Genomic DNA, 23,210 nt, shown 5'->3' with positions numbered 1-23,210 from the left:
ATTAAAAATCTAACATACTCTATGTGACTTATTACTAGCTTACCTATAAGTCCATATATTTCATCGGACATCTTATGAAAAGTAATTTAATTGAACTGTTTAAGAAAGGTATATTAGCTAGGATGAATCTGGACCCGTGATCAATGTTTTAAACCCATAATTTTATTTTTGCTTATCATTGTTATATTAGCACTTAACTTGAATGCGCTTTCTACTGCTACAGACAGCTCTGTCAAAACCCATTTGTATATTTTTTGCTAAAAACAAAGTTCTTGCAAACTGAATATTCACCGATTTAAGGCCTAAGTCTAAATTTCAGACTTTAAACGTTGAGGAATTCGAGCTCTTGAGCGACGATCTCGTATAATAATCTCGTAATAACTGTATTTAACGGGAACAACATATCGGTTATAGGAAGGAAACACATAATGATATTATATATTTCCTGTTAATAATGTACCATCCGGTTATTGTCACTAATGTACCATCCGGTCATTCGGTTTAGAGCATGTTCAATTTTTATAGTCAAACCGAGCACATTCTTATTGCAAGTTATTTTTAGGAAGCCGTCTGCGAAGTTTACTCTCTTCAATATTAAAACCTTAGTGTCTAACCTCTTGTTAAAAATGCAATACTTATATATACACAGTAATGTAGTATTTTTGCATTTTTTTGTAAATTCTTCGGTCTGTGACGAAAATTCGCGCGTAATCGATAGTTTTGTTCCTACAGGTTAATGAACTGTGTTGAACCAGTGGTAAGTGCTGACAAGAACACTTACAGCGAACGAAAAAAGATAAAAACTGTGATTTTAATATAGAAAAAAATAGAAATAAAACATAAATATTGACAACTCATAGATTGTCATAGATTCATGCCTATCATTCATCTCTTCGAAGAGATTTTTTTTAAATCTAGATTAAATCGAATCATCTTAAGTTAAATAAACCTCAGAGATACTAGTATGTCGGGAATTTCCGCCGTTAATACATGTACATTAACGTTCGCTTACGTTATTTCCAACAAGGTTACGGACTTTATACTGAAAACTGTATTTTTTATTCATAGAGGCGGTAGTCACTAAATTTGAATAATCTAATTTCAAAGCACCGCATACTTGAACTGTGGTTAAATGAATGATATAGTGTATGCTGTCCTCAAAAGTGTTCGTCAAATATACGCCCACATGTGCACTGCAATATATACTCAATTTTGTTTTATAAATACAAAAATTTTCAACTTGTCGCGTTTACAGAGACATTCTTAAGCACGATTTTGAAAAGCTTACTATGTCAACATTATATAACTACATTTATATTTTTATCTTAATATCAGTGTAAATGGTGGACTGATGAAAAATGTGCTGATTTGTCAATATGATAAGACACCGCAAGAAAAATAATTGTAATGATTACAGATAGGGGATAACGCATATAATTGCTAAGGTAATTGTCGGGCATTGTATTTCATCAAATGCTACGGATAAATCAACATCTTTTTATTGATTCACGAAGCCTGTATTGAATAAGTGCGTCCAGGCAGACAACTTGATCATTTAATTAATCGGCCAGGTATGTGTTTTAAAGGAGAGGGTTTCTCTGTTGTTTTTAGATAATTTCTTTCGGTGAACATTTGGTGAAATTCATAACTATGAGACAAAAATGTGCATATGGGTTGCCTGGTTAAAACGATCATCTGACTGTAGGTGGGTGGATATGACGTAGATTTTAACAATTGAAGAAACATGTATAAATATCTGTATCATTCCCAAGTCAATAAAAACAACACGTAGATAAACTATAAACATCTATTTGTTTAAGGATTGCCTTTTACAAAGCATTTTATTGAATAATGCATGTTTAAACATGATATTGATAGCACTGATATTGTTTATAGACCTGTAAGTCTGCGGTCCAGTGTCACTCGTACTAACGTCACAACTAATGTCTCGGGGACGGGTGGTGGGGCGGCGGGTTGGAACTCTTTATATTGACGGGCTTCACACAAACATGCAGTCTGTTTAAATGTTAATTTATACTTTCATCACCAATAAGCCATTTGTTAGGGCCTCCGTGGCCGAGTGGTTAGGTCGCTGACTTCAAATTACTTGCCCCTCACCGATGTGGGTTCGAGCCTCACTCGGGGCGTTGAATTCTTCATATGAGGAATCCGTCCAGCTGGCTTACGGAAGGTCGGTCGTTCTGTCCAGGTGCCCGCTTGTGATGAAATATTGCACGGAGGGGCACCTGGGGTCTTCGTTCAATGTTGGGAAGTCGCCATATGACCTATAATTGTGTCGGTGCGTTGTTAAATCCAACAAAAAAATAAGCCATTTGTCTCCCACCTTAGGACTTTGTATGGCATATTGTCAGTTGTATGTTGTGGAAATGAACTGAACTGAACCCATTATTATATAAAATAAATCAACGGCAGACACAACTAAAACACACATTAAACCATGATACAAACTTGTTACATGAAAAACTAAAGTTAAATGGATGATATGTTTTGACATTAGTCTAATAAACCTTAATTCATTATAATTAATTTGCATATACATTGTATACTCATATACATACTCATTTATGTTCCCAAAATAGTTTATGGTCTAGTGCAACTATCACTGAATGATTTGCACTTTATTCACGTTTGTATTATATATTATATCTTTGAAAATAGACGATTTAATGGGAGTGCATTTGTAATTGATACCGGGTGCATTTTCTAACATGATGACTGCTTTTTGGCTAAATTTCCGAGTGTATAAAATTGGATGGATTTCTGAGTAGGAATTTTGCTTAATTTCCGAGTGCAGGAATTTGGCTGGATTTCTGAGTATAGCAAATCCGGTTACATATTTGAGTTTAGGGAAATTGGTTATAGTTCTGAGTGTAGGAATTTGACTGAACGTAAAAATTTAGTTAGATTTCTGAGTGTATGAATCCATCAATCATATTTACCATTTGTACGGAAATATGTAAGCATGTTTGTAAAATATGCTTGCTGTGTTGGGTTATATATATTTAACATGGGACAGTAAACTACGCCAGTTCAACATCTTTTAACGTTTGTTTTGAACGACACTGAACACAAAACAACAATCTAATGACACAATCATTCAAATACATATAAACTATCCTTAAGGCGTGAAAAACAACTTGTTTAACATTAAAGAAAACAATTTACAAATAGCAAAGATTTAGGATATTTAAGCTATTAAAATATTTTCCTATCACCTGCGTGAAAAGGAGACTTAAGTCTTTAGCCGGTTATGTCATCAAGCTACTTACAAAAGAAAAGTAATCGATTAGGTTTTAACCGTCTGTCAATATTATGTTTTGTGCAATCAATCTACTTTTTGTGGGTGTGAGTGTAAGAAAACCGACACAGTAGTACAAAGAGTATTTGGTTTGAAACTGGACTGGTTGGTATATAAATGTAAGGAGCACAATCTCTCCATATTGCCGGTGTATAGCGGCCTGAAACCTGAAATGACTGATGTAAGACCGACTATCACGGTATTTAGTCATCTTTACCATGCATGTTTAACGGATTAAATTGCAAGTATATTTTTTTCTGCTCCCACAAATTATAAACCTGATTTTAAACCTCCTTCATAATCGTTTAAACACTGCATAAGTTTGATGTTTCGTGCGGGCAGTCATCTTAAAAATATCTATTTTAATTAGTTTCTTGCTATAATTTAATGTTATTAAAGATAAAGCAGAGGGAGAGTTGACACTATCTGGAATGAAAATGATTGTGGAAATCATTGTATATTTTACAGTAAGTTAAGAAATGATTTTAATTTGATTTTTTTATTAGTATTGCCAAAGAAACAAAATGGCGGCCAAGTTTGTATTTTCATCCGATATAATTGAGCATAGCAAACACAGCCAGAATCTCCACCCGCTAACACTGGGCATAGCAAACACAACTAGAAACTCCACCCGCTAACATTGAGCATAGCAAACACAACCACAGCCACAACCCGCATACATTGAGCATAGCAATCACAACCAGAGCCTCCACCCGCTAACACTGGGCATAGCAAAGACAACAACAGCCACAACCTGCAAACATTGAGCATAGCAACCCCACCAGAGCCACAACCCGCAAACATTGATCAAATCTTACACAACCAGAACCTCCAGTCGCTAACATTGAGCATAGCAAACACAAACAGAGCCTCCTCCCGCAAACACTGAGCATAGCAAACACAACCAGAGCCTCCACCCGCGAACAATGAGCATCGCAAACACAACCACAGCCACAACCCGCAAACATTGAGCATAGCAACCACAACTAGAGCCACAACCCGCAAATACTGAACATAGCAAACACAACCAAAGCCACAACCAGCAAACACTGAACATAGCAAAAACAACCAGAGCCTCAACCTGCAAACATTGAACATAGCAAACACAACCAGAGCAACAACTCGCAAACACTGAGTATAGCAAACACAACCAGAGCCTCAACCTGCAAACATTGGGCATAGCAAAGACAATCAGAGTCTCAACCCGCAAACACTGAACATAGCAAACACAACCAGAGCCACAACTCGCAAATACTGAACATAGCAAACACAACCAGAGCCTCAACCCGCAAACATTGGGCATAGCAAAGACAATCAGAGTCTCAACCCGCAAACACTGAACATAGCAAACACATCCAGAGCCACAACTCGCAAACACTGAACATAGCAAACACAGCTAGAGCCTCAACTCGCAAACATTGAGCATAGCAAAAACAACCAGAGCCACAACACGCAAACATTGAACATAGCAAACACAACCAAAGCAACAACCCACAAACACTGAGCATAGCAAGCACAACCAGAGCCACAGCCCGCATACATTGAGCATAGCAAATACAATCAGAGCCTCCACCCGCGAACAATTAGCATAGCAAACACAACCACAGCCACAACTCGCAAACATTGAGCATAGCAACCACAACTAGAGCCACAACCCGCAAATACTGAACATAGCAAACACAACCAAAGCCACAACCCGCAAACACTGAACATAGCAAAAACAACCAGAAAAACAACTCACAAACACTGAGTATAGCAAACACAACCCGAGCCTCAACCCGCAAACATTGGGCATAGCAAAGATAATCAGAGTCTCAACCCGCAAACACTGAGCATAGCAAACACAACCAGAGTCACAACTCGCAAGCACTGAACATAGCAAACACAACCAGAGCCTCAACCCGCAAACATTGGGCATAGCAAAGACAATCAGAGTCTCAACCCGCAAACACTGAACATAGCAAACACAACCAGAGCCACAACTCGCAAACACTGAACACAGCAAACACAACCAGAGCCTCCACCCGCTAACATTGAGCATAGCAAACACAACCACAGCCACAGCCCGCATACATTGAGCATAGCAAACACAACCAGAGCCTCCACCCGCTAACACTGGGCATAGCAAAGACAACAACAGCCACAACCCGCAAACATTGACCATAGCAACCCCACCAGAGCCACAACCTGCAAACATTGATCAAAGCTTACACAACCAGAACCTCCAGTCGCTAACATTGAGCATAGCAAACACAAACAGAGCCTCCTCCCGCAAACACTGAGCATAGCAAACACAACCAGAGCCTCCACCCGCGAACACTGAGCATAGCAAACACAACCACAGCCACAACTCGCAAACATTGAGCATAGCAACCACAACTAGAGTCACAACCCGCAAATACTGAACATAGCAAACACAACCAAAGCCACAACCCGCAAACACTGAACATAGCAAAAACAACCAGAGCCACAACACGCAAACATTGAACATAGCAAACACAACCAGAGCAACAACTCGCAAACACTGAGTATAGCAAACACAACCAGAGTCTCAACCTGCAAACATTGGGCATAGCAAAGACAATCAGAATCCCAATCCGCAAACACTGAACATAGCAAACACAACCAGAGCCACAACTCGCAAACACTGAACATAGCAAACACAACTAGAGCCTCAACTGCAAACATTGGGCATAGCAAAGACAATCAGAGTCTCAACCCGCAAACACTGAACATAGCAAACACAGCTAGAGCCTCAACTCGCAAACATTGAGCATAGCAAACACAACCAGAGCCACAACCCGCAAACATTGAACATAGCAAACACAACCAAAGCAACAACCCGCAAACACTGAGCATAGCAAGCACAACCAGAGCCACAGCCCGCATACATTGAGCATAGCAAACACAATCAGAGCCTCAACTCGCAAACACTGAACATAGCAAACACAACCAGAGCCTCAACCCGCAAACATTGGGCATAGCAAAGACAATCAGAGTCTCAACCAGCAAACACTGAACATAGCAAACACTACCAGAGCCTCAACCCGCAAACATTGAGCATAGCAAACACAACCAGAGCCACAACCCGTTAACACTGAACAGAGCAAACACAACCAGAGCCTCAACCCGCAAACACTGAGCATAGCAAGCACAACCAGAGCCACAGCCCGCATACGTTGAGCATAGCAAACACAATCAGAGCCTCAACTCGCAAACACTGAACATAGCAAACACAACCAGAGCCTCAACCCGCAAACATTGAGCATAGCAAACACAACCAGAGCCACAGCCCGCAAACACTGAACATAGCAAACACAACCAAAGCCTCCATCCGCTAACACTGAACATAGCAAAAACAACCAGAGCCTCAACCTGCAAACATTGAGCATAGCAAACACAACTAAAGCAACAACTCGCAAACACTGAGCATAGCAAACACAACCAGAGCCTCAACCGGCAAACATTGGGCATAGCAAAGACAACCAGAGTGTCACCCCGCAAACACTGAACATAGCAAACACAACCAGAGCCTCAACCCGCAAACACTGAGCATAGCAAACACAACCAGAGCCACAACCCACAAACATTGAGCATAGCAAACACAACCAGAGCCGCAACCCGCAAACATTGAGCATAGCAAACACTACCAGAGCCACAACCCGCTAACACTGAACATAGCAAACACAATCAGAGCCTCAACCCGCAAACACTGAGCATAACAAGCACAACCAGAGCCACAGCCCGCAAACATTGAGCATAGCAAACACAATCAGAGCCTCAACCCGCAAACAGTGAGCATAGCAAACACAACCACAGCTTCCACCCGCTAACATTGAGCATAGCAAGCACAACCAGAGCCACAACCCGCAAACACTGAACATAGCAAACACAACCAGAGCCTCAGCCCGCAAACACTGAGCATAGCAAACGCAACCAGAATCTCAACCCGCAAACATTGAACATAGCAAAGACAACCACAGCCTCCACCCACTAACATTGAGCATAGCAAAATCAACTAGAGCCACAGACCACAAATATTGAGCATAGCAAACACAGCCAGAGCCACAGCCCGCAAACACTGAGCATAGCAAACACAACCAGAGTCTCAACACGCAGACATTGGGCATAGCAAAGACAACCACAGCCTCCACCCGCTAACATTGAGCATAGCAAACACAACCAGAGCCACAGCCACCAAACATTGAGCATAGCAAACACAGCTAGAGCCACGTCCCGCGAGCACTGTGCATAGCAAACACAGCTAAAGCCTATATCCACTAACAATGAGCATAGGAAACACAGCTAGAGCCACAGCCCGCAAACACTGTGCATAGCAGACACAGCTAGAGCCTCAATCCACTAACAATGAGCATAGCAAACACAGCTAGAGCCTATATCCTCTAACAATGAGCATAGCAAACACAGCTAGAGCCTCAATCTACTAACAATGAGCATAGCAAACACAGTTAGAGCCTCAATCCACTAACAATGAGCATAGCAAACACAGCTAGAGCCTAAATCCACTAACAATGAGCATAGCAAACACAGCTAGAGCCACAACCCGCAAGCTCTGAGCATTGCAAACACAGCTAGAGCCACAGCCCGCAAACAATGAGCATAGCAAACACAGCTAGAGCCTCAATCCACTAACAGTGAGCATAGCAAACACAGCTAGAGCCACAACCCGCAAGCTGTGAGCATAGCAAACACAGCTAGAGCCACAGCCCGCAAACAATGAGCATAGCAAACACAGCTAAACAATGAGCATAGCAAACACAGCTAGAACCTCAATCCACTAACAATGAGCATAGCAAACACAGCTAGAACCACAACCCGCAAACAATCAGCATAGCAAACACAGATAGAGCCTCAATCCACTAACAATGAGCATAGCAAACCCAGCTAGAGCCTCAATCCAATAACAATGAGCATAGCAAACACAGCTAGAACCACAACCCGCAAACAATCAGCATAGCAAACACAGCTAGAGCCTCAATCCACTAACAATGAGCATAGCAAACACAGCTAGAGCCACAACCTGCAAGCACTGGGCATAACAAACACAGCTAGAGCCCCAATCCACTAACATTGAGCATAGCAAAACACAGCTAGAGCCTCAATCCACTTACAATGAGCATAGCAAACACAGCTAGAGCCACAGCCCGCAAACAATGAGCATAGCAAACACAACCAGAGTCTCAATGTGCAAACATTACCACAGCCCCCACCCGCTAACATTACACATACTAAACACAACCAGAGCCACAGCCCACAAACACTGAGCATAACAAACACAGCTAGAGCCACAGCCAGCAAGAACGGAGCATAGCAAACACAGCTAGAGCCTCGATCCACTAACAGTGAGCTTAGCAAACACAACAAGAGCCACAACCCGCTAACACTACTGAGCATAGGAAACACAACCACAGCCACAGCCCGCAAACACTTAGCATAGCAAACACCACCAGAGCCTCCGCCTGCTTACATTTAGCATAGTAAACACAACCAGAGCAACAACTTGCAAATACTGAGCAAACAGAACTATAGCCACTGCTCACAAACACTGAGCAAAGTAAACACAATCAGAGTCTCAACACGCAAACATTGGTCATAGCAAAGACAACCACAACCTCACCCGTTAACATTGAGCATAGCAAACACAACCATGCCACAACCCGCAAAACATTGAGCATAGCAAACACAACCAGAGCCACAACCCGCAGACATTGAGCATAGCAAACACAACCAGAGCCACAAACCCGCAAACATTGAGCATAGCAAACACCACCAGAGTCCCCGTCCGCAAACATTGAACATAGCAAACACAACCAGAGCCACAACCCGCAAACTCTGAGCATAGCAAACACAGCTAGAGCCTCAATCCACTAACATTGAGCATAGCAAACACAACCAAAGCCACAACCCGCAAACATTGAGCATAGCAAACACAACCAGAGCCTCAACCCGCAAACATTGAGCATAGCAAACACAACCAGAGCAACAACCCGCAAACATTGAACATACCAAACACAGCCAGAGCAAACACAGCCAGAGCCACAACCCGCAAAAACTGAGCATAGCAAACACAGCCAGCTAGGGCCTTAATCCACTAACATTGAGCATAGCAAACACAACCAGAGCCACAACCCGCAAACACTGAACATAGCAAAAACAACCAGAGCCACAACCTGCAAACATTGAGCATAGCAAACACAACCAGAGCAACAACTCGCAAACACTGGGCATAGCAAACACAACCAAAGCCTCAACCCGCAAACATTGGGCATAGCAAAGACAATCAGAGTCTCAACTCGCAAACACTGAGCATAGCAAACACAGCTAGAGCCTCAATCCACTAACATTGAGCATAGCAAACACAACCAGAGCCACAACCCGCAAACACTGAACATAGCAAACACAACCAGAGCCACGACCCGCAGACACTGAACATAGCAAACACAACCAGAGCCACAACCCGCTAACACTGAGCATAGCAAACACAACCGGAGCCTCCGTCTGCAAACTTTGAACATAGCAAACACAACCAGCGCTACAACTCGCAAACACTGAGCATAGCAAACACAGCTAAAGCCTCAATCCACTAACATTGAGCATAGCAAACACAACCAGAGCCACAACCCGCAAACACTGAACATAGCAAACACAACCGGAGCCTCCGTCATGCAGTGGAAAGATATAACAGAAAACTGCTTTGTTTGTTGATGTAGCTGTTGTTTACTCTGAAGGTTGTGTCGTAAAATATACTGAACACTTAACTGTCCTTGCAGGGCTGGCATCTTACTCTGCCATTGCTGAGAGTAAAGTAAAAATTACGGGTGGAAGAAAAAAGATTAGATACAATATGCTTATCATATATAATGCAAGATAGCTGTGATATGTCAACAGTGACATTTTAGAAAATTTGCTGACATCATATCGGTTTAAAGACACTTCCCCTTTCTCGGTGCGCTTTGCATATAGAATTAGCATCAGGTGAAAGAAATCGCATTTAAATTTAGCGAATTACCTTCTTGTTATTCAATGTGTGTGAAACCTTTATATTCAGCCGTGTGAAGCATATTTTGAAGCTTAGTGAATAATTTATATGATCAGGGGAAAATATCAGTAAAAATACATACAGTGCTGTATGAGCAATGGTGAATGAAAAATAGCAAATCACATTAAAGTAAATAATGATCTTGATACAAGATTATTGAAAATAAGAAAAGAAAGTAAAATATTTTTTATTTGTACATCAGATGTGATAAGTTATTCGTAATCAGTGCAGTGTCTCATCATCTCTTTCACAGAGAAATGCATTTTTACAGAGATGTTCGTTGTTTTTTATTTCACAGGAAAATTCGTTTTCTTTTTAAAGACAAGTCATTTTTTCACAGAAGCATTTGCTTTTTGTTGGAGAGAAATACGTTCCACAAAGGAATACTTTTTTTCTCGTTGAAATTTGTTTTAAATTATATAATTTTAAATCAAAGAAACAATGTATCTCGTGGAGAAAATGTAGCTATTTTGCTGTGTACAAACATACCACCGCCCACAGTTTTCATTAATAGTTTCCCTCATAAACATTCATTTTGGGCTGTACTCCTTACAGTTGTGGGCTTATTGAAATTCAAGGTCCATGGCGTATCATGAATAATAATACAAAATAGCTTTAAGTTTAGTAATCAAAATGTAATAAATAAAGGTTTCTTAAAGTAAACTTGTCAAAATATTTATTATGTTTTTATATCCCGCTGTGGAAGATTTTATTCACTTTAGAATGACAATAAATATACAGCTGGAATGTTTTAGCGAAACCGTGTTTCCCAATGCATCCCGCATGAGTAACAGTTTGAAATCATGATGCTTGGGTAGAACCACCCGTTTTCCGTAAGTCGGCTAGATGGCTTCTAATCCTCTCATGAAAGAATTCTACTGTCAAAGCGAGGTCTCAGACCTACAACTGTGAGTGGCAAGTGATTTGAAGTCAGCTACCTAAACCACCCGGCCACGGAGGTGTTTGTTTTTAAAAAACAGTTCTAATACTACACATACATGCCTGGAACACCTACTACCGCGCACATCAAAGAGAAAAGCTGTCAAATATCTTTTTTAAAAAGTGACATTAAATACACCAATTCCCATTTCAGGAACATGTTGTCGAACAAGTGACTGAGAGACATAATCTGTTTCTAAAACACTATGTTATAACATCAGCAAAAATACTACAGTATATGTCCGAAAAGTCCTTACCCAGTCCTAAATATTTTAAGCGATTAGCATGCTTACAATGAACAACATATAATAAAATTCGAAGAAGAGTCGCCCATACAGACAACACGAGACCACAAGGTTTTGGGGAAAAACACAAAAATGAAATTTTAAAGCAAACGTTTTGTGACAGATATACCAGTTTAACATATTTCTATCGGAAAACCAGTATTACCTTCGCTCATCCAATGTATTCTCACGACCTCTGTGATATAGATATTTCTTGTTTACAATTTTGTTAACAATTTTATTTTGACAGTGTACTATATGTTTAATCTAATATTGCATAAGATAGATTTGTCCATGCCCAGTTTCACAGGATTTGATTTTACTCCTTTTCGCAATTATAAATGAAAGCGTCATAAGTGATGTTTGATCTAACATGTTTTTGTGAAAAACATTCCTACGAAACTACGGAACAAAGATATATGTTATTAAAGGTTTTTACATAAAATATTAACCCTCCATTCATAAGTTTTGACATATAACATTGTCATAGGCACATAAGAACAATTGTTAATAAGTCATTTTAAATGAAAGCTTAATAGATAACTTTTATGAGCGATTATTTATTGTTCGTTGAAAATTTATAAGTGACAGACCTAACAAGACATGTATGATGGCTGTTTTGCATCATTGTACTAATACGACATGGAGACATGTGAGCTTTCCTACCGCACCTGATTTGGTCTATTAAGAGAGGAAGTTGGTGCTGTAGTATTCATTAAAAGTAGAACAAAAAAAAAACAAGACTACATGATAGAATTTCAGCAATAAGGTAGCTTTCTGAAGTGGCAAACACGTCAACCACTTGAAGTTCGATTCTTATGCCGAAAGGCAAAGTCTCATGCCAGCATTTATAATCTTGTAATAAGTCTGTAATAACAGCACAAATCAGTTTCCATATATTTGGCATAGTTGTCCAATTTTCTTTGCCTTAAATTGGATTAGTTTGAAATATACGAGCCACATTTCCATGTTACCGATCAATTTTGCAAACCCAAATTTCATGTATTTTGTATTTCATGTATTTTGTAACCGTAATATTGAAATTTTGCAACTGGAGCCGTAATGTGTTTTTATGCATGGCCAGATACCGAATGACGTTACGCCTTTATGCTTTTAATTATTAAAGGCGAGTAGAATAAGGTTGTATGTATTCTGCTACATAGGCTCATTGAGCGAAATAAGAAAAAAGAAGTTACTTTACATATGTATGTTATATTTTCTGAAAATATTGTACTATTTTACAGCTGATAGCATCATGTAGTTTAGTTATTCTTTTTATTATTCATATAATTCATCAATTAAGTCCACATTATTACTCAATTACTTTGATATATTTCATACAAAAAAATCTTTACGATCCATTAACTATTATAATGGCTTGATACGCTAACACTTGGTTGTTACATTTGATGTCTCATGTTTTTAATCATTCATAATGTAACTTTGTATTACCTATTTCCCGATGTTGTACTATTTAGTAACTACACAAAGTTAGTTGTTTTGTGTGTTTTAGTGGTATCCGACGGGGGATGGGGGGAGGGGAGAGAGAGAGAGAGAGAGAGAGAGAGAGAGGGAGGGGGGGGTGGGGAGGGAGGGGACTTGGAGAAAGAGAGGAGAAATCCTGGTGTAAACATTTCGAGACTTTTGCTTGATTCAGTTTTCTAAGTTATAAATGCGTTTGCGTTTCAACCTGATGTTTCAAATAAGAATTACTAGAAACTAACGCCCCAACCAGCGTTCGGAAATTGCATTGCATGATGGAAAGCAAACTGGGTCATATTATCCAAAGAGTATGCTAACTTTGTAGATAATTTCTCTCCGTTTCACTCATTGCAAAAGTGTAGAAAAATTTAGGTCAAAATGAAGATTGTAATGTATTGCATTATTGTAATACTTTCACGGACAATTGGGCAGAGTGCCCATGGCGTTGTGTTACTGACCGCTGACATTTGTGGACACCCAGTGGTTACAGCTGTAAATAGCTGTTAAGTACAATGATGAAATGGCTAAAATCTAAATTACTTGGGTGGGACAAATTTAACTTGCGGCGAAAGTCTACATTGCAACTTGCAATTATCTGCTCGTTAGAACTGACTGAAGGTTTCAGTTACTGTTAACATTTAATTTACTATTTTGGGCACTACAGTTATGATTCATATTGTTAAAATCAAGAGTTTAGAGGTTAGACGAAAACTATATCGAGTATTGTACGAGCATCAGATACATGTATATCCGTAATTGTAATCTTCCAGGACATTTTTGAACAATTAAAAGGATTGTTTATTTTGTTGTTTTGTTATTTTAACATCGTTTTGTAACACATTTTAAAATAATTATATAACGGCGGCCAAAACGCCGTTGATTTTTTCCAGTTCTTTTAAGTTTTAATGACAATTTCCTCACGTTTAACAACGACTGATGAAACGTAGTGACGTTACGGCCAGATAGTCAAACCCGATGCCTAAATACAATATATTTTTACTCGACCTATTGCCATCAATCTGCTCACACCAGCTTGTACACATGATATCATAGGTGTGGATACAGTATCATTTTCCTCGTTTGGACCTCCATAGGTGCAACAATATGTCCACAACCCTTGATGCATACGTGCAAGCCCCTGGTTGCATAGCATATGGAATATATGTTATGACCACTTATTTGAGAATCTGATTTTATTTTCAATAACAAGACTACGGTATGCATTCCAAACTTTATTAGATATTTTGCTGAAATTTACGGGCATTTACAAATGTCTGTAATATTATGTATCCTATAATGGTGTGTATAGTTGTAAAACTATCAGATTGTCAAAAGATCAGAGTCATGAGAGAATATTAACTTCTTTGAGAAAAGTAATGATAAATATATAAACACAAAGAATTTTTTTATTACATGCAATAAATAGCAGGGTGAAAAAGTTAGTAGATATATAAATAGCAGTTTGTTTTTTTTATAACTCATGCTGACGTTAGAAATATAGATCCATATCTTTCAATAAATTTGTTTGATAATTCTTCATTTGATTTCGGCTAAATGGATCGTTTATCCTTTATTTTAATTTGTAGAAATAGCTTTTCAGGTTTTATGTTTTAAAAGTGGAGAGGGATTGCTTATTTCTGTTTCGGGATGTATGTACGGATTTTTATGTTAAAACTTTTGTCTTGTTTTTATTTTCAGACAGTAGTCATATAACAGAAGGAAACACAAAACTTATTTTAGCGTTATTATGGCAACTGGTATTGCGGTACCAGATAGGATTATCCAATTTCCAAAACAGAAGCTGGTTACTGGCTTGGCTTCAGGCTGTCATTCCGGAATGTCACGTGACCAATCTGACGTCAGACTGGAACTCTGGGATAGCATTACAGTAAGGATTTTTATAAACAGTACCAGAGTGAAATATTCTTACGACGGTTAACACTTTCCAAGCGCGGATCCAGCCAATTTTCTCAGAGGGGGTCCGACCGAAGTAGAAAAGTAACCGACCAGTTAGGGGGGTCCGGGGGCATGCCCCTCCCTTCCCCCCACCTTCCCCGGGAAAATTTTGAAATTCAGCGCTTCATTTCCAGGCTGCATTTTGGGGCATTTTAGGAGCATTAAAGAATACCTTTTCCACAGCAGTTTTATATACAATATACCCTTTATTTTCACGTTTTTATGAGCTCACCTGTTAAATTTGGGAAAAATAATAAAATTAAGTTTTCTTAAAGGTAAAATTCTTTGTTTCTTTGAGATAATTAACATGAATATGAATTATGTCTTGGTCGTATGTAGCAGCAGCCACATACATTTTGAATGCGGTCCTAATGTTGCCTTTTCGAAAAAAACATTTTCTTTCCTTCTTCTCTCCTTTTCTTTATTTCCTTGGATTTTCCAGGAGGGGGTCCCTCTGGATCCGCGCATGCTTTTGTAAATGACAATAAGAATTTTGTTTTCCGGCTTTGACAATGATGTATGACGACCGGAGTATGATAGCATATTAAATCATTACTCCGGCATTTAAATATAATCTAGTTGACTTTGAGAAATAATTGAAAGTAGTTTGGTCAACCAGGTGGACCTAAAATACATGAAAGTCTTCTTACCATACTTTTTATGATAACTCTAAGGAACTGTGTCTTACCATTTTCCTTATCACTTACTTTAGTAAAGTGTTTGCCTAACAGTTAGTTTCGAACGAACTTTAACTTTAGATTGGATCGACAGTAGATTTTCAAATTCTCCTTAAACTTTGTTTTCTATTTCAGTGCCTTATTAGAATTTTGCAAGAAAGGTTTAAGTCCCAACTGGAAACACCTGAACCCCCTAGATAGGTAGGTTACACGCATTTCTTTTTTATTTGGGGAAGGGTAGACTATCACTGAAATAGGATGATCTGTGTATGGGCTGATGAAAGTTTCCATTACAAATAGTTCCATAGACCATTCGTTCTTAAAAACAGTAGATCAACGATATATTAAATAAAGAAGGAAGTCAGGCGTTTTATAATCTACTATAAACAACGGTTGACGCGTAGACCGATAAAAGAACATTAGATGACGTCAGTTATGACATCAAATAGCCACGTTCCGTCCGGTCAATTAGTAATCGGATGAATGAAATTCAGCATAAGTTTTATCATCATATTTTAATGGGCATGTTAGAAGGAATATGAACAAGACCTTCTTGTGGTTTACCGTCAGATTTACCACGGCAATACCTGATAACGCCCTCGTGCTTCAGTTCCAACGCATCTGAACGCTGGACCGTGGTGAATAAGACGATAATCAACGTGAGGGATTTATTATTTAGATAGTAAATATAAATGAAATCTGAGCAACAGCTGTATGAAATACACGTTATTTTATATCTCATTATAAAGGCTATATATTAATCTTGAAGTGACGTGATTTAAAAGCTTTGTTTGTGTTTTAATTGCGGTGGTGCCAGTTCATCTTTATGGCTGATGTTTATTACTGTATAATGTGACATTCCATTAACTCATTAATATATCGCGGTAATGTTGCCTACCTTGTATGTTTCATGTATTTACAAAGAAACTGGCCATTAATCTGACTTTATTTCATAATCTCAATTCAGATGTTAAGTAATTCTATTATTATATAGTTGAGGCTACTAAGGGCCCATGTCACCCGTGTCTCATCCTCCTTCGCGAGCCATATACTTGTAAACCAAGCCAAAGGTTCGAAATCCGGACATAGTGAACAAAACTAAAGACAAAACAAATTAAGCACTTATTTTCCATCCATGATTCATGCAGACAAGTTGTAATATGTTTGCAGAGATCTGATCGGCTGTTTACAAGTTCACCGTTTGTAAAAAAGTGGGTATTTTCAAAAATAGACTTCTGAAATTTGTATAGATGCAGCCTTGCTCAAAAATGTGAAGCAACATGACCTACGTTTATAAAAGTAGGAATTAAAAGGATAATTCTAACACAACTTAATTCATTTTCATATTAAACAAAGAAGGTTGAATGTTGTGTGTTATTTTACAACAATTCATTCTCTGACGTCACAATTATTGTCATAGCGTCAAACGGTATAGCGGCTAGTTGAAACAGAAACCAACAAAAACAGGCAAAATTTTGACGGACGCCGTCAAGAATGTAGATCTACTTAAAATCATTGATAACGTGTTAGAATCGAAATAATATATATCTCATTTAGTGATTTGCTCATGAATAAAATCATTGTTTGTCGTTCAGATGCGTATTATTATAAACTCGGGCAGCGCCCTCTTCGCATCTGAACTCCAAACAATGATTTTATTCAACGACAAATCACTGGATGAGATATATTATTTCTTAACTTTATACACATCAGTATATCGGAATAATAACGAAAGATCTAATCTGTGATCGCCTTTTGGTTAACCTGATCTGTCATCGTTTAAGAAGGCTATAAATTTAACAAACATTAAAGTTTAAACTTATATACATGGCCGTGCTATGTACATCCCCATTCAGTGAAAGTGTATCATTCAGATGAACCTTATACTCATTTACCCATCCATCTATCATCAGATTTAAAATGAAATTTCCTTTTGAAAGCGCGAACATCTCCCGCGTATCATCCCTGCATAATTTAATATACAACACCGACTTTAAACTGGAGTAAATAAAACCAGCTAGACCGGTTTGAAGTTTAACTTGATGAATATATTTTAAAGTCAATGTGTTAAAGTTACTCAACTGGTAAAAACAACATAAATTTTATTTTATATAGTTTGTCATGGTTGTGGGTTTTAAACGTTTTCCTGTGTAGTTTATATGATGCTATAAAAGCTTACTTTATTGTTGACACATATTTTTGCAGAAAAATAAGTTTAAATTAGACTGAATGAGAAAGTTATTGAAATTAACTGTAAATTCGATATACTCGAACCAATTTTCTAAATCAACTAAAAATGAGAAAGTTATTTTGTCAAAATGGTAGCCATTTTGTTTTCTCGACGGCGTATATAAATCAGAATTATTAGATTTTATTTGTTTTTAAAGATTTGTATACTGACGAGATAAAGAAACGCCTCATTGAAATTTGGCGTTATTTTTTTCCTAACGCTTTTAATTGTTGTGAAATGTAGTAAATCTACATGTACTCTGACCGACAAACACAGTGAACAAAAACTCGCGCGATTTCATTCAGCCATTTGTTCACTTCATGTACCTGGTCATGATTTCCTCGTGCAGTCCGTGCATGTAAACCATGTGGTTTGATTGAACGATTTTTGCACATGTACATGTGTAATACGACACACAACCATATTTTCAGCTATTCTCTGAAAAAAAAACATTAGTTTCGTAATGCCGAGGCTGAATTCTGAAGAGAGGGCTCAGGTTTTGGCTATGCTTGAATGTGGGCGAACGCAGGAACAAGTTGCTAGACGTTTTAACGGCTCTCGTTCGACAATTGTGCGTCTTATTCGACGTGTTAGAGACACGGGAACGTCTATCGATAGACCACGTTCAGGTAGACCGCGTGTAACGTCAATACGACGGGATAATTATATACGTCAACGTCATTTACGTGACAGATTTGTGACGGCGCAATCTACGTCACGTATAGTTGTAGGTAACCGTGGACGTCCAATTAGTCGACATACAGTGAGAAATTGACTCAGAGAACGCGGAATGACCTGTCGTAGGCCCTACCGCGGTCTAATTCTAACGTTACGCCACCGTCACTAACGTCTTATTTGGGCCCGCAACCATCGCGGCCAGCGTTGGCAGAACGTAGCGTTCAGTGACGAGTCGCGTTTCAACTTGTGGAACGCTGACGGACGTATCCGTGTCTATAGACGACGCCATGAACGCTACGTAAACAATTGCGTTTTGGAGCACAAACGTTACGGTGGAGGTGGAGTAATGGTGTGGGCAGCAATCAACCATAGGTTTAAGTCCCAACTCGTCGTTTGCCAAGGTAATCTCACAGCCAGGCTTTACATCGACCAGATATTACGTCATGTAGTTGTCCCTTTATTCCGTCAACGTCAAGGATTAGTCTATCAGCACGACAACGCGCGACCTCACGTTGCACGCGTCACCAGGGACTATCTACAGGCTAGAAACATTAATGTTTTACCTTGGCCGGCGTGTTCACCGGACTGCAATCCGATTGAACACGCGTGTGATTATCTCGGACGGCGGTTACGCCAACGTCAACCCCAGCCAGCAAACGTCCGGGAACTGGTAGCAGCGCTGCACCAGGAGTGGGCCAGAATCCCACGGTATCTGTTACGCAACTGGTGCGGCTCTATGAGGCGTCGCCTTGCTGCTGTGGTTGCTAGCAGAGGTGGCCACACGCGCTACTGATTTTTCTAATGCAATTTCTCCGACCGGGCTATTAAAATTCAAGATTTAAGCTTAATGCGACAATGAAATGATTTCTTATTGACCATAAATTCTTGTAAAGCATCTAATTTGCGAATGGAATTGTTCTTTTCTAATTTTGAATCACGGTTAACGAAAAATTGTATACCGAGTTTGAATGAGGCGTTTCTTTATCTCGTCAGTGTATATGTTACCTTAATATGCTATATATTTTTCATTAGTAATTTAATTTTGAAAATTCAGTCAGCGTTATGGGCAATAGTTTTCATATAGAACCCATATAGGCCTATATAGTTAAGCAATCCTTCCTTTACGACGGATGTTTTTAATCATTGAAAAAAAATGTGAAAATTGAACATCATATAAAACATTTATGTAACTCTAAATCCCGAGAAAAGGATTACACGAATGGGACCAGACTTTCGGACAGCACAACGCCTTTAAAATTCCATTTTCAAAGACCTGGTACATTTCTTCATTTTGATGCATTTGCAATAAATATTTACATAGTATTTCTACATGACAAGATAGTTTCGTACAACAGTCGTCCAATTCACAAGACAAAGAACAACCGAGACACCTGAGCTTGGTTAAAAGTTTCCATAGAAATGTTTGGCATATATCTTGTGACAATCTATGCTTGTTTCTATTTTCCTGTTTTCCTTTAAATACATGTAATCATTTCAGCACTAGTTTCGCGTGTGAAACAGCAATATTGTGACAAAAATTGCTGTTATTACTTTCTTAATGTCCGTAATTCTATATCTGGTCATCTCCCGACCCCTGAGGACACAGATCTTGTTATGATAACTGACCAGTGAATGGACAAAATCTTTTTAAGATGTAGGCAGTTGACACATTTGATTAAAAGACGGAAGAAAATAAATATTTACATAATTACAGTCCAATTTATACATTTGACATTTTTTCATCAGGTCTATGTTTTCTTTAATTTCTGTTTGGTATATAGCTTGAATATTCGAAGTAGAATGGCTAAGGTTATTTAAGTTCATGGCCAGACCCCTATATAATTCTCCATCTAACCTGAATCTAGATCATGTAAAACGTTTAGGACCTTGATATCCCGGTGTAATTCAAATTAAAAAAACCAAACATTCGAGTCAACCTTAACTTTGAAAAAAAGCACATTTTTTTACAAAGATATGCCAACATATATAAAAAATGCAGCTGCAGTATTAATTTTTGTAATGGAGATATTAATGATATGTCTGTTATGTGGTGAACACACTTAGATCTCGAATCACTTTCTGAAAAAATTTTGGTATCATATGAAGGCATGTGGAAATTAATTTCCCATGTTTCTCATTAAAGATCTGGTGCAGCCGTTCTGCGCATGCCCGGAATGATTATCAAGCGCACGGCAAAATTACGCAATGTTTTGCATGTCCGCACGCATTTAGTGCATAATATGCATAAAATACTAAAGGTTAGGGTTAGTATCACCATGGATACAAAATATATACATTTAAGATATTTTTGTTCAAATTGCTTGAATCCGGTATATACCGGAGTCTATAAAATAATACAGGCGCACCAGATCTGTTTTAAGTCACAGCCATTAATTCCATTCGAGGAATCTAATCCACTACCTCCGTGTTCAGCGACCGACACCATACCTACCGCTTTTGTGTAATAATAAATTTATAAACTTTAAGTATCTTTATGTAGGAATTAAATGCTTACGAAATCTTGCTAATAAGTTTACCTTTTGCAGAGTCAACAACTGTAGAGACGCCATGAAACTTGCTAGACAACATTTCGGAATACCTCTGGTTTTACGACCTGAAGATCTTGCCAACAGCAATTTAGACGAGCTTTCTGCCATTACATATCTGTCATATTTCACAAAAGTCGGGGCACCCGGCTACAACGCAACCCTTCAAAGAATACAACCATTGGTTAAAAACTACCCTGTGTTCAATTTTACGGTAAGTTCTTAACCAAAACGTATCGAAACGTATAAATACCGTGATAAATTAGTCTGTACTTATGTAAATAAGTTTGACAGTAGTTAAAGCTTTAAGCTTTCCTGAGACATTCTTGATTCCGTTTCCTAAACAAATCAGTATTGGTGAGCCCAGTGAGAAGCGAACTCGAGACCTTCGTTATGCGCGGCCTAGACCTTAACCACTAGAACATTGCCCTCCTTTTAATGAGATAAATTTGTGTAAAGTGCTTATACATCATGACACTTAATTGCGGAAAAAACAGTAATACATTTAAATGTTTACAATGTTTGACGCATTTCCGGGAGTTAAAGATGTTTTTTTGCTTATAAACCGCTTTAAAAACAACTTATTAAGTTATGAACATCAATTTTAATTTGCTCATATATTGATATTTTATTAAATGTCCCCTTAAAGCAATCAAACTGTTACATTTTAGTCCAGTTCCCTCCCTTGCCTCAAAATGGCTGTCCGGTGTATGTGCGCGCGTGTGATTATAACTTTGGCATACATGAATCATCTCAGTTTTATTTGGCAGAAATGGTTAACTCTATGAGAGTCAAAGAGAGAGAAGACCCCTTTCCGAAAGGTCAAGGCCACACTTAGAGATTAATGATCATTTTAGAACTGGTCGGAGTCATAACTTTCATATGCATGTAACAATCTTTTCTTATTTGGGGCCATGGTTCAAGTCGGGTCTTACTGGTGCTGCAATGAATTGAAAGAAGTATTCCTAATTGGCTAAAGTGTTTGAGCGTTTGAGTCGGTGCGCTAATAAAACACGGGTTTGACATTGTTGTCTTTTGGAATCAACATTTTACTTTTCCTCTGACTTTGTTGAATTCTAAAAATGTGTGTCGTGTTAACAGCTTACAAAATTTGTCGTATATGAGCCTGAAATGTCAATCTGTCATAGCCAGAAAACGTTCACAGTTTACGTCCGACAGAGCAGTTGATACGGTTGGAACGTGCTAGATTTTGTATATATAACAACATAAATTGCACAGGTCATAGTACACTATATGTTTTCTTTTTACATTAAAGACTGACTGGAAAGACGGCAGAGTTTTATGTGAACTTGTACATGTATTTGGTGGTTCTATACCTTCTTGGCCGGACCTCAAAGAATCCAATATAGAACGACTGATCGAAGGTTTGTATAGTTCTACATGTAGATTTTAATGAAATTTACCATGACCTTTAATAGATATAATTTATACCTGTAGGTACGTGCTTAGTTTTTGACATATTTGTACATGATTAAAGAGATATACAAATTTAAAGTTGATTTTAAGACATTAGATATACTTGGGATTCAATTCTAACACATGTCGACATGTTTAAAGTTATACTAGTATTTCATCGTCACACAGTAAAGTTGCCGTTTTTAACACACTACACGGGTTGCCATTAACTCATACAATGATTTTCATTTCCGTATGCCGGATCTAGCGCTTTATTGTATGTTTCTTCTGATATGATATATTATGATGTTATGCCAGTCCTTCCGGTTTATCAAACATGCACGTGTTTAGTAATGAAATGCAATAACTGGTCCTAAAAAACGTAATTTTCCAGGATAATCCCTTTTACATATATAGTATAGAAAACCACAAATATTTTAACTATAGAATAATAGTTATTTTGATGTACACAAAATCATCAGTACAAAGTATCTTCTTACATCTAAGATTTTGTCATTCTGATCATGTTATTTGTAGCCAATATTTTCTTTTCTTTATTTTTACCAAACTTGATACTTACATTATGATATTTTTATCACACTGTAAGATCTAAATTGCACTTT

The 23,210-nt window shown here is 38.3% G+C and overlaps 1 protein-coding gene across 9 annotated transcripts in view; it reads left to right on the top strand.

Moving 5' to 3' along the window:
* Nucleotides 1–23,210, top strand: part of LOC123556031 (filamin-C-like) — a 60,647-nt gene that overhangs the window by 1,963 nt on the left and 35,474 nt on the right. For all 9 annotated transcript variants that reach the window (XM_053547647.1, XM_053547645.1, XM_053547646.1 and 6 more), the window contains exons 2-5: nt 14,783–14,972; nt 15,853–15,918; nt 21,172–21,385; nt 22,448–22,556. In XM_053547647.1, coding sequence (XP_053403622.1) covers nt 14,783–14,972; nt 15,853–15,918; nt 21,172–21,385; nt 22,448–22,556 — 579 coding nt within the window. The remainder of the gene's footprint in view (nt 1–14,782; nt 14,973–15,852; nt 15,919–21,171; nt 21,386–22,447; nt 22,557–23,210) is intronic.

The sequence above is a fragment of the Mercenaria mercenaria genome, chromosome 7 (assembly GCF_021730395.1).
Source record: "Mercenaria mercenaria strain notata chromosome 7, MADL_Memer_1, whole genome shotgun sequence".
Taxonomy (NCBI): Eukaryota; Metazoa; Mollusca; class Bivalvia; order Venerida; family Veneridae; genus Mercenaria; species Mercenaria mercenaria.
The sequence above is the reverse complement of the archived record's forward strand: the minus strand, read 5'-3'. Positions and strand labels throughout refer to the sequence as shown.